The sequence below is a fragment of the Desmodus rotundus genome, chromosome 8, assembly GCF_022682495.2.
Source record: "Desmodus rotundus isolate HL8 chromosome 8, HLdesRot8A.1, whole genome shotgun sequence".
In the NCBI taxonomy this organism is placed as follows: Eukaryota; Metazoa; Chordata; class Mammalia; order Chiroptera; family Phyllostomidae; genus Desmodus; species Desmodus rotundus.
Window position 1 is genome coordinate 11151918 of NC_071394.1, and position 13072 is coordinate 11164989.

At 49.2% G+C, this 13072-nt stretch overlaps 1 protein-coding gene across 2 annotated transcripts; it reads left to right on the forward strand.

Moving 5' to 3' along the window:
- Positions 1-4257: 4257 nt before the first annotated feature.
- KLHL38 (kelch like family member 38) lies at positions 4258-11947 on the forward strand. 2 transcript variants are annotated; one of them, XM_024572506.3, is made up of 4 exons: positions 4258-4478; positions 5084-6437; positions 10505-10610; positions 11489-11947. In XM_024572506.3, the coding sequence occupies exons 2-4, from the start codon at positions 5085-5087 to the stop codon at positions 11776-11778; spliced, it is 1749 nt and encodes a 582-aa protein (XP_024428274.3). In that variant the 5' UTR covers positions 4258-4478; position 5084; the 3' UTR covers positions 11779-11947. The 2 variants fall into 2 exon arrangements, with proteins under 2 accessions (XP_024428274.3, XP_045060783.2); XM_045204848.3 differs by lacking the exon at positions 4258-4478 and having other exon boundaries at positions 4903-6437.
- The last annotated feature ends 1125 nt before the right edge of the window (positions 11948-13072 follow it).

Here is a 13072-nt window from a genome sequence, read left to right on the forward strand (position 1 = left end):
TGCTGTTATCTCTATCAGCCTTTTCTCCCCTTGCCCTCCCCAGGGGGAAAAATATGAAGACATTTTCTGGTGGGGGACAGGGTGAGGAAGAGCCGGGAATGCCTCATTTGCACTACTGGCCCAATAAAAGCAGGGCTAGGCTTTCAGTTCTCAGAGCACAGTTGTCATGGCAACGCCAGAGTCAAGGAGCAGGTGGCCTTTGGGCCATCGTCTGGAGCACAAAGTCCTTGTGTAGCTTTGTACAAGCTGGTGAAAAAAACACACCCAGCCAAAAGATACAGACATGGATGGGCAGGAACTCACATACTTAGACAAGTTTTACAATCACATAGCAAGAGGCAAGTTCCTTCCCACAGCTTTTAATGATCCAGTCCACTGCAGCCTTATTTGTCTGATCCTCCTTTTTCTTCTTCACCTTCCAACTGTGGGAACAGGAGACAGTCGGAGGACAACAAAGAACAGCCATCCATCCAGTCTCCGAGGAGCTGTCACATAGCCTCTAAGTGCAGGTCTGCTCATTCTTGAGACACAGTTCCCTAGAACCGACAGCTGCGGCTCACCGTAGTGGAAAGTTACACCTTGCCCCGAAGGCCGTTGGGAGGACTGGACCTGGACCTGTGTGGCAGAGCATGTTGGTGGCTTCCTTGCTGCAGTTGTCAGACCTGCCGCTGCACTGAACCAGCCTGGCCTTCCACAGGAATCCAGGTGCAGCTCACCTGGGCAGGAGAGAATCTGCACAGAAGCTCTGAGGAAGCCCCCTCTCTGAGGGTCGGCCTCTGGCTGTCCCTTCTGGTCACCTCAGGGCACAAACTACAGTGTGACCTACAGTGGGTGGGCTCAGATGTCACCTGGCCCACTCTTTCACAGCCATATGAGAAGGTAAGTGCAGGGAGGTTTAGCGACTTATCCAAAGACACAGCCAGTCCATGGCTGAGCCTGTACTAGATCCAAGATTCCTGGAGGCCAAGTAGATAATAAGGAACACAGTAATTGCTTAAGACACAGGAAACAGCTAGAGTGAGCAGAAGACCAAATTAGATGCTGAAAACTGGGCTCCGGGAACTATTGGAATCTAACAAGATTGTTTTCAGAGTAATAATATAATAAACATTACCCATAAGTTACCACAGTGAACCCAGACTGTGCTGGGCACTCTACTGGATGCTTCCCACACCTTATTTCTCTGTGACAAGGGCTGTTCTTACCATTAAACAGATAGAGAAACTGAGGCTGGAAGAATGTAAGTTCCTTGCCCAAGACCACACAAGATCCCGAGAGGAAATGTCAAGATTCTCCCAAGTCTTTGTGCCCTCAAAGCCTGAGTCTTAACTTGTTATGATACCAACTTTCACCAAAAGTAGGCAAGGGGCTGAATGCCCTTTTATTTTAGGTTCCCATACATTCAGACCCTAAACTCCGAAGAAGAACATGAAGTGAAGACCAACAGCATACAACTCTCTGAGACACATATTTTCACGCATTGAAAGTAGGCTGCTTGGGGTTGCGTGTGGGTGCTAGAGACACGGTACGGATTGGGCTTGGGGTTACATGTGGGGGTGCTATGAAATAAACACCAAGACTCTGTGTCTTTTCCTGACATTTAACATACACCCAGAACTCTCCTGGTAGGCCAGGCCAACAAAATGGGGCCTACTTTTTCTAAACTTTAAAACTCAAAGGATTTATTAGAGCTGGTCAGACGCTGACACCACACACCAGGGCTCATTGGAACGCCTGGCAGGGCTGGATTCCAGGAGGTCTAACCAGCTAGGGAATGGAGGAAAAGATCCGAGATTCCCCTGCAGTGGTAATCCCAGAAATCCCTACCTACTGTCCTCACAACGAACCCCTTGGCTTGCTCACCAGCTGGAAGAGAAATAACACAGGCATTTCAGACCAACAAGGAAGTGCCGCCTCCAAGGCCAAGGACTAAAGCCCTAGCTTTAGAGTTGGACCTCAGTTTCATTTCCAACCTTGAACTTAACTTTTGCTGTGTGATATAAAGCAATTGTTTTCCTTTTCACTTCATCTTGTTGGATTTGACTAAAATGAGGGACAACCGGGGCCACTCCGCAGCAGCGGTCGCATTGTCGTCTAATGGGCGAACACCAGGCTGCGCACGGCAGCCCTGATAAACCTGTACAGCCAGTGGGGCGTGAGGTTCACCCACCGAGCTGCCTCCCTTTCCCAGATCTCCATTCTGTTCCAGCTCCTTCAGGAACTGTATGTAATTCACCCACTGTGGGCCAGACACTGTGCCAGACAGTGAGCTCGGCACTCGGGATGGAGAGACAATTAAGGCAAGGTTCTTGCTGTCCAGACACTTCCATTCTAGTCAGAGACACACAGACAGGCAAACACAATTGCCGTGAGGTCTGAGGCATGTAATATTAAAAATATGTGGGGGGGATGGAAACCGTACAGAGGAGTCAGAAACTCATTATCTGATTGGGTCAAGGAAGACTTTCAGAGAAGCTGAGACACAAACTAAGTTTTAAAGGGTGAAGAGGAGTTCAGCAGTGAAAATGAAAGAGACAACAAAAAGAATAAAACATGCAAAGGCACGGGAGCAGAAGATAGAGGGACCTCGGGCCCTTTAAGGAAATCTAGCTATTCATCAGCTCTATGGCCAGCATGGCTCAGAAATGCAGGAACAGTCATCAGCTCTGATAGCTGCACCAACAGCTCCTCTCTCCAACATCTTGCTTGTATCTCCATGGCTCTCTGACCCCCCTGGCTCAGGTCTTCTGCTCCTAATTCTGGTCTGTAGGCCTCTAGCCCCAGTGACATGTTGTGGATATATCTGCCTGACCTCGGGGCATGATCCATGCAACTATGAATGAGAGACACTCCTCCCTCCATGCTGCCCTGGGATACCCTGCAGGCCAGACCAGACCAGCCTTCCCAGCAAGGAAGACACATACAAGGATCTGAGGGTTGTCTGATGGAGCTACAATAAAAAAAAAAAAAGTGGGCAGTATCAGGACCAATCTGATTCCCACTAGAGTCTGGACGTCATCCTGCAGACATGGGGAGCCATTCAAGGGCATGATGAGGGGATGGCGGATTCTGATTTGCCTTCCCCAGGGCCACACTGGTGGTGACAGAGTGGATGCACTGAAGGAGGAAGAGGAACTGGGAGCAAGTGGTCGGGGGCAGGGAGATGGCATAGGAGGGTGTTGCAATAGTCCAAGGGAGACAGAGAAGGAGAGAAAGCCAGGTTCCCCGGCCACTCACACACTGGTACCCTCAAATCAGGCCTCCCTGGTGACAGGGCAGGACAGACCTAGGGTCCCTTTTACTCATCCTTGTGGTTCTATAGCCTTCTATCCTGGTTGTGATTCTTACATGTGGAGGTTAACACCTACTCCATCACCATTGCCATTCTCCTCTTCCTGCTCCCCTTCCTTCTTCTCTCTCCCTCCCTCCTTCTCCTCCTACTTCCTCCCCCTCCTCCTCCTCATTCTCTCTGTCCTCCCACCCCTCCCTGTCTCCCTCTGCTTCTTCTCTTCCCTCTCTTCCCCTCCCTCCTTCTTTCTCTCCCTCCCTCTTTCTCTCACGTTTTGGAACACCCTGGAGCAACAAGCCTTGTCTCCTGCCTCTAGCTCAAGCCTTTCTGATAGGAGAAAAGTAAAACAGAAAAGCAAGCCAGACATATAAAAAAAAACAAATGAAGAGCAATCAGCAGAGGTCTGTGATAGGGAGTTATGAGGCAGAAGAGTGCCACAGCCCTCACCACTTTAGAACTGCGGCCTCTGCAGTAAGGACTGACAAAGGTTAGGCTGTTCTGAGTCTGGAAACTCTGGGATGCTTCACACATATTAAAAACAGTTTGTCACGGACTCTATCATCTCAGAGCCTGAAGCAGGAAATCACAGCCCCCTCCCATCATTCTGCCAGGCAGGTGGAATGAGAGACCCATTACACAGCACCCCTGGGTCCACACTCTGGCTCTCCTGGTGACCACCCAGAACTATCACCAGTGAATATCCCCAGGTCACAGCAACCTGTTTACAGACATCTAGAATTCCCAGGCACTTTTAGGACAAGGGACTCTGGATGTTTCCAAGTAGACAGCAAAGTCTCCTCTAAGTGAAGCCGTTCCTTCAGATCTATTTATGCCGATGTAAACACTTGCCAAGGAAACAAGGCATGTGGGCATGCGCCGGCCCCACCGGCCCTGGGGTTGCTGCAAAAGGCAACTGGAAAGTCACATGTCATAACAGTGGAAAGTACATATGCAACTATTCTTAGCCCTGGAATGTATACACTGTCTCCCTGCCCAGCAGTTCTTTCACAAAGCTCTAGAAAACTGTGAAAGCGCCTTTAGCATAAACAAATCCAGAACTCCCCCAGGACAAAGCATTTGCCAGCTGAAGGGAAGGCCTGGGTTTATGGTTTCACTTGGAGCCAGAGGTGGAAACTCCGGAGGGGCCAGCCGGACCAGGCATCGGTGGATATCCCTGCAGCAAGACAAGGTAAATGTCCCTAATGTTTCATTCTCCCACAGGTGGACTGCCTGGTCCCATGCAATAAACCCTGCTTTCTGTTTATCCCATCTCTAAAACAAAACCCGAAAGAATTTGTGAAGTCATGTTTAAAACAACTGCAATGGTCCATTTTCGTCCCTTGTTTCTTCTAGTTACCAGGGGGCCACACCCCCAGAGTGACAACCTTGGGGAATGACTAACACCAAGGAAGATGCTGAGATGAGTTTATGAAATAACAGCTAGGCTGAGAATCTAGAGAAAGGCTCACAGATTCCGCTGCATGGACTGTCATTTTGCTTTGGGCTAACATTCCAGCCCCTGACAATCAGTAACTTTCAACCATCTCCATTGCTTTTGTTTGTTTTTTTTCTGATTATATGAGGATGTTATTTGCCTGCTACCTTTCAGAGTAACCAGAACCAAAAAGAGGTCTGGAGGGTAGGTGGCCTCCCTTCCCAACCTTCACTAAGCGATATCCTTGGCGCCACCCACACACACCTCAGGAGTGGACAGGGATGCTCTAAGTCTCAGAGCTGCCGCAGCCAAACCCTCCAGCACATGCCTCCTCTTGGGGCTTCTCCCGCTCTTTGCAGGATGGACGAGGAGTCCCCAGACGGGCTGCTCTTCAAAGACCACGACTTCTCCTCGGACTTGTTGAGGCAGCTCAATGGCTTAAGACAAAACAGAATCCTGACGGATGTGATCCTCTGTGTCGAGGCCTGGGAGGTCCCCTGCCACCGAAATGTGCTGGCCTCCAGCAGCCCTTACTTCAGGGCCATGTTCTGCAGCAACTTCCGGGAGAGCGGAGAGGCCAAAGTCCAGATGAGGGGCATCAACTGCACGACGCTGGACCAGCTGGTCCTGTACGTGTACACTGGGGAGGTGCGCATCGAGGCGGAGAACGTTCTGCCCCTGATGGAGGCTGCCTCCATGCTGCAGTACCCCAAGCTGTTCGAGGCCTGCTCCTCCTACCTGCAGAGCCAGCTGACCCCCAGCAACTGCCTGGGCATGATCAGACTCTCGGACATCTTAAGTTGCGAGACCCTCAAGAAGACAGCCAGGGAGGTGGCCCTGACATGCTTCCCAGAGGTGGCTGCGTCAGCTGACCTGAAGGAGCTGTGTGCCTTGGAGTTGAGAGACTACCTGGGGGATGATGGGCTCTGCGGGGAGGAGGAGAAGGTGTTTGAGGCCTTCATGGTTTGGGTCAAGCACGACCTCCAGGCCCGGAAGCGGTACGTACAGGAACTGTTCAAGCTCGTCAGGCTCCCATACATCCATCCGGCCTTCTTCCACCACTTCATTGCCAACGATGCCCTCCTCCAGTCCTCGCCCTCATGCCAGATCATCTTGGAGACAGCCAAGAGGCACATGTTTTCTTTATATGGCACCCCTAGTGTCCCAGACCTCCAACCTCCATGGCACGTCCCCCCAAGAAACTCTTACCAAGATTTCCTCATCCTCTTGGGTGGAAGGAAGGACAACCAGCAGACCACCAGGGACGTTCTGCTCTACAACAGACAGAATGGCCAATGGCAGAGCCTCGCCAAGCTCCCTGCTCGGCTCTACAAGGCCTCGGCCGTCGTCTTGCACCGCAGCGTCTATGTGCTGGGAGGCATGGCTGTTGGCACCGAGACGAGTGTCCCCAGTCACCATGTCTATGTCTTCTCCCTGAAACTCAATCAGTGGAGGCTGGGACAGCCCATGCTGGCGGCCCGCTACTCGCACAGAAGCACTGCCCATAAGAACTTCATCTTCTCCATCGGGGGGATTGGAGCAGAGCAGGAGGTCATGAGCTCCATGGAGAGATATGACAGCATCTGCAACGTCTGGGAGAGTATGGCCTGCATGCCGGTGGGGGTTCTCCACCCTGCAGTCGCTGTGAAAGACCAAAGACTCTATCTCTTTGGGGGAGAGGACATCATGCAGAACCCTGTGCGCCTTATCCAGGTAAAGGGCTGGTCCTTCTTATCATGTAAGTGCATGAGTGTGCGCCCACATACATGCACACCCATTCATAAATATACGTGTGCGCACAGTACAACATAAATGCATGCATTTGCACATGCACATGTGTGCATGCATACTCATGTATAGGCACATGTGCATATAATATATGCATACACACTTGTCATCTGCAGGAGAAAAAGGAGGAAAAGAAGAAAGGCAAAGAGGAGGGAAGGGAGGGAGGGAAGGAGGAAATTTAATTTCAACAAGATTTTATCCATTTATGAATGCTTTTGTGTAAGATTAATATATACAAAGGTACATCAGATATAATCCCTGTCCACAAAGAGTTTATCTTTATTTGAGAAAAAAATAGTATATCTAAAAGTTCAAGCTAGAACACATTGAATGTCAGATAGTAAAGTCCTACAGGAATCTGGTGGGTGATTTTAACCCAAATTGGTAAGGCCTTAAAGAAGATTCCCAAGCATTGGCCCATAGTCTCTCACCAAATCTCCTAGAACACGACCTCAGATCTGCTGGATCAAAATCTCTTTGTGTGGGGTCCTGACGTTTATAAAAGTCTCCAGGAGATTCTAAGGTGTGGCCAGATTGGGGAACCCCTGCATTAAGTGATAGGTAAAAGCTAGCTTCACTCACAAGCTCTCTGAGAAGTGTAATTAAAAAGACCAAAATTTCAGAATATTAAGGGTTTCCCAACATTATGCAAGTTCTAGCAATGTCTGCCATTCCCCTAACGATAGGCAAAACTTGAATAATGAGCCAGTCTTGAAAGACAATGGAAGAGGCCCCAGAGCTTTGCTTGTTCATTTATGAGAGTGGCCTTGAGCCCCCCACAGTGAAGGCCTGAGGACACAGGCATGGGCAGTAGACTGCACTTACCCTCTGGGAGCTATGAGACCTTTGCAACTCAGATGCTGACTAGAGGGGTGCTTTATGAGCACGGGACCAGGGAGCTTTGGGGGGAACTCCCTCTGTGAGGCTGGTTTAAGCGGACTTCAGCAGAGTAGCAGGAGAAGAGAGAAGGGAGGGGAGGGTGATGAGTCAAAGAGGATGGAGGGTGTGGCATGGACAGAGATGGGAGGGAAGCTGCTCTGAGCAGAGGAATCTGCCATCTGCAGCAGAAGACAGATGTCTCCTGAGAGCAGGTGGTGCTCCTGGGTAAGGGAGCAGATGGCACAAAGGCCCGGAAGCAGAAAGAGGGCGCAGCCCATTGCCTGGAGGAACTCAAAGCATGACCATGTCACCACCACACAGACCAAGAGGAGAAAGGAAGTATGCAGCGGAGCTGGGGTGGGGGTAGTCCCCACATAATTGCCATGAGCTCCTCCCTAAGTTACCTCCTCCTCTCACACCCCTGCCTCTGAGCCCCTCCTATAGAAGTTCTGGAACATTCCTGGGTGATGGGTGTTTGTGGAGACGATGCTGGTCTGGCAGGGCTTTCTAGGCCTTGTCAAGGGATTGGGGTTTTAGCCTGAGGGTAGCAGGGTGGATGAAGTAATCAAATTTGCATTTTCAGAATTTCCCTCTGGGTACCTTGTGGAGAAGTGATTGGAGAGGGCCTGAGTGCACAAAGGGAAGAGAGTTGGGGACTCTTCCAGAGGTCCAGGCAAGGGATGATGGTGGCCTGAGCTGGATGTCAGTGGAGACGGAGAAAAGTAACAGACTTCAATTGCATTCTCTTTTTGTTTTTTTTCTTGCCTTCACTTCTCCAGCCCACATCCTCGGCTCCTCCCTGACCAGCTAGGCAGATTCTGAGTCTCCTCCAGATCCCACTAACTTACTTGAGCCAAGAGAGACGTGGTCAGCTCCTTTCCAAGCTTAGCCACACAACACAGATGTAATGAAGTGCTCCTATGTCAAGCTACAGCCCCTCCCTCTTTTTTAAAACTATTTTTTCAAAATGAAGTCAACACATATGCTGATGATTTCACATTGCAAAATTATCGACTTCCTCAGAATAAACACAAAGCTCGAAGGGGCTTTTAAGTTGGCATTTCAAGAAATTCATAGTATAATCAAATGAGATCCTTGCAAAACCACTAACATATGGGTAATTCTTTTGCACTGCATTGATGAGAAGGAGAAAGGGATAAAGTATTAATTTGAAAGCTTTTCTTATGTATTTAGCATTAGTTTTGAAATGGAAATTTTACTCATTTAGATGGAGTTTAAGAGGAATTCTTGGGGGTTACTTGATGGAGATGGAGCAGGCTGGATTTTCACGCACAGGTTCAGAGATTTCCCCATAGGATGGTTCACCGGCACACATCCCTCTAAGAACTACACTGCAGCACGGTTCCTGGGCAAATCATGTGACTACGTGGGCCTTTCTACTGGGCCTTCTTTCTACCTCTCTTGCTAGATGGCATTAAGGGACTCTGTTAACATACAAAGTATCATTTCTTCCCCTGGTCCAGAACCATCCTTTGATATCCTTGCCCCGGCCTCTCTGGGGTATTATGGAGATTGTGAGCAAATGTTTAATCTATTTTTGAAAACATACACAAGTCTGATAGAGAATAGAAGACCAGGAGGTAATTACTCAAGTAAAATGCAACCCATGTTTGCTTTTTCTCCAAGGATCCCACTTTCCACAGAGCGTCACCTATTTTCAGATAAAACCATGTGGCTTGACAGCCACCGTGATCATCTCTGTCTCTAGCACTTGGCCTCCTCCATGCTTCTCCGGCTTAACCATAATGATGGAGGTCTCCAGTCTCAAAGCCTCCAGCAAGAAAGGCCACACCAGTAGCATTTGAGATCTTGCTTCCCAGCAGTTGTCGTTAGTTTTGGCTAAAAAAGAAAAAAAGGAAGGCCACCCCTGCATGGCCTCGGGCAGAGCCATGAGTGTGGAAGTTAAGAACCAGGATACTGGGCTCTGCCAGAGACCAGCTTGTCCACTCGCTCTAGCTGTGTGACTTTGGGCATGCCACTTAACCTCTCTGAGCCTCAATGTCTAATCTGAAAAATGGGGGTAAGTAATGGTGCCACACCTCACTGGATGGGTGTGAAGACCAAATCTGGTAAAAACTAATTTTAAAAATAGGCCCTTAGTATGACGGCAACTATATTCTACACAGAAAGAATGTCCAGTGAAGAATACCGTGCCATTTTCCTCAGTAAATGAATGTTTTTGTTCCTTCTTTTCTTATATGAGGTCCATCCTATATCTTTTGTGCTAACTTTTTTCCAATAATGAACTAATTGACGAGTTTTTTTTAATTAATTTATTTTCATTCAGTTACAGTTGTCTGCATTTTCTCCCCATCCCTCCACCCCACCCCAGCCTCCCACCTCCCTCCCCCACCTCTACCCTCCCCCTTGATTTTGTCCTTGTGTCCTTTATAGTAGCTCCTATAGACCCCTCTCCCCACTATCCGCTCCCCACTCCCCTCTGGCTTTTGTTACAATGAAACTAATTGACGTTTGATAACTAAACTTTCAAAGGTGAGAATGAACCAGAGAACAGGTTCTGCAAATCACTGTTTGCGGCTCTGCTTCAGTGTGGCCCGCCTCCACCCCTCTGCTCTCTGGTCCTTTTCTCGTGCTGCTTTTTTCCTACGGCTCTAATGACTTTCAGGCATGAACTGTTCAAGAGCCTTCCTCACTTAGCCCCACATTTATGCTTGGCTCTGAGAGCTCTCGGATATACTTGGAACATTTAGAAATTTAAACATGAGCCAGAAATAAAAATAATTGAAAAATCATTGTTTTTCATGAATATCCAAGTTACTCCATTTCTCATTAAAAGAAAAAGTTGTTCCAAGCAAGGTAGGCAAACACACACTACAACGAGTAACTCTTGGTCCATCCTACAGAAACAAGCCACTGACCTCGTGGGGTCCCATGAAGACCAATTTCTTATCATATTCTTCTTTCTATTATTTGAATATATTTGCTTATTGATAGTAATATACCTACATTCTAAAAATTGGGGGGGAAAGGCAAAAAAAATCACTCCTATGTCACCCCCTTAATTACTATTTCTTCCTTTCAAAAAATATATCACTTTGAAATATGGGGCCACGATTATATTCCTCTCCCAGGTTTACCACATTGCCAGAAACACGTGGTTCAAAATGGAGACGAGAATGATCAAGAACGTGTGTGCCCCCGCGGTGGTGCTTGGGGAGCGGATTGTCATCGTGGGAGGTGAGTCTGAACCAAGGATAGCCAGGCTGGGCACAAACCTGGCGTCTCCCATGGAAAAAGGGTCCCTAACAGACAGGCGTTTCTGTACGAGCCAGTCTTTGTAAAATCACCTCCTTCTGGCTAAGGGGAGTGTGGACAACCTGGCAAAGCTCTTTTCTCATCCAGAAGTTTCTCCCTGTCTTTTTCTGCACACAGGAATGAAATACTACGTATTTCACAGAGTTGTTGTGATAATAAAACAGGCTCATATATTGAAAGCATTTAGCACGATCCCAGACACATGGCAAATTCTCAAAATCCATTTGCTCTTGTTAGCACTGGCTACTAATGCATCACTCTCTGTAAACGCAGTATAGTGTCATGGTTGAGTGGACGGGTTTTGGGGTCAGATAGATATGGGTTCACACCTTGACCCTGCCACTCACTGGCTGTAAACTCTTTGGCAAGTTATTACTCTAGCTGTGCCTCGGTTTGCTCATCTCTACAATGGGGATCCTCAGAGGACCCACCTGATAGGGCTGTTGACAGGACCCACTTCCGAGTTCCCAAAGGTTCCTTCTTTGGATCCTTGTAGCTCTTGGATGGGCATGTGAGAGAGATAAAGGAGGCAGTGAGGCTGAGAAAGCACTGCAACCAGGAGGCTGCTCCCAATCAAAAGCTGGCTTATGTGCCGCGTTAACTTGGGGTTAAGTATGCAGGGGCCAAACCCCATCTCTGCCGCACACTAGCCCTTGGGCAGGGACCGACACATTCCACGCTTTCGTTCAGATTCCAGCCTCAGTGTTAGGTGACGGCAGAAATCAGACACATCCCCACACTGCTGACCTCTCCTCCCAATGAGCACAGCTGACCTTGCCGATACCCCACTTGGCTTTCAGGTTACACAAGAAGGATTCTAGCTTATGACCCTCAGTCCAACAAATTTGTCAAGTGTGCCGACATGAAAGACCGGAGGATGCACCACGGGGCCGCGGTAATGGGGAACAAGCTCTACGTGACGGGCGGGCGGCGGCTGACCACGGACTGCAGCATCGAGGACTCGGCCTCCTTTGACTGCTACGACCCCGAGACGGACACCTGGACATCCCAGGGACAGCTGCCTCACAAGCTCTTCGACCATGCCTGCCTCGCTCTCCAGTGCATTCCCTACACTTCCACCTTACGGTGAGGTCGACAAGAAACTCGAACATCATCTGTCTCAGTAGAGATGCTCTTGTTACAAGAGACAGAACCCAACTCCAAAAAGCTTAACCCTAAAAGGGCGCAGGGAGAGCTCACAGGACTGAAAGTTCCAGAGTCTGGGGGCCTGGCACCAGGAATATTGTCAGCAAAACTCACACACTTTGTCTGTCTGTCTGTCTGTCTGTCTCTTTCTGGCTTTATTCTACAAACAAGCATCTTTATCCACACAGTGTCCCTGAGGACGATGACAACTGATAAATCCAGACTCACATTTTCTAGCTTTGCATCTTCAGGCGAAGCTTTATCATTACCACATAATAACCCTAAAAAAACTACCAGTGCCGATCGGCCCTTTTTGAACCCATGCCTATGTCTTCAGCTAATCGCTGTTCCCAGGGATCAGGCTACTATCACTGGCTAGTCCTGGACTGAGTCCCTACAAGCAGAGGTGGGGATAATGACTCTTGTGACACCCTACCTGAAGTGCGCACAACAGCATGGCAGGGGCTCCTCAAAGGAAGCTGCCACGCTGGCCTGAGAAAAACCACAGCTGCCCAGGCCACCCCAGAAACTGGGAACCAGAGGGCTAAGAGACCCAGGAGTCTCTGGGAGCACTTGGTCCAGGTGGCAGCGTGAGCAGTTGGCCATGACTGTGTTTCCCTGATTCTAGGGATGCAGCACATTGAAATTCCAGAAAGTACGAGCAACTCGCGATCTAGTGTTTGCAGCATGGTCTGTGCTGCCAGAATAAAGTTTGCTTCTGTTGCCAAGTGATGTTTTTTAACTCCAGTCTCTGGGGAGCCATAAACCTGCAGAATTAATCAGGATTTTCATTTGGGTAAATGTTATGAGAATTGCTCTTCTAAGGAAAGCCAACAAATTCCTTCACAGATTATAGCAATTATTGCCCTCCCAATGCTGGGGCTGGCTTTCCCTACGGCCCTCTTTATCTCAAAGTGCCTGCCATGCTGGCCCAGTCCCAAGCTCAGGAATAAGCTGAAGCTGGTGGCGCATTACAATCACATGGGAAGACGTTTGAAAATGGGACCAGCCCCCATTGGAGGTGGACAGATGGGTATTCTCGCTGGCAGGGCCCAGGGCTCAGGGGTTTTGAAAAGCATCCTAGGTCACTGTGATGTGCAGTCAGGACCACCGCACTGCACTGCTCGGCCGCGCGCACTGAAGCCCTTTGGGGGCTGGTCCCATTCCCAACCTGACACGGCCAGCCCTGTCCCAGCCAGCGGTGCAGGCCAAGTCCTCTCCCCTCCCATGGAAGCATC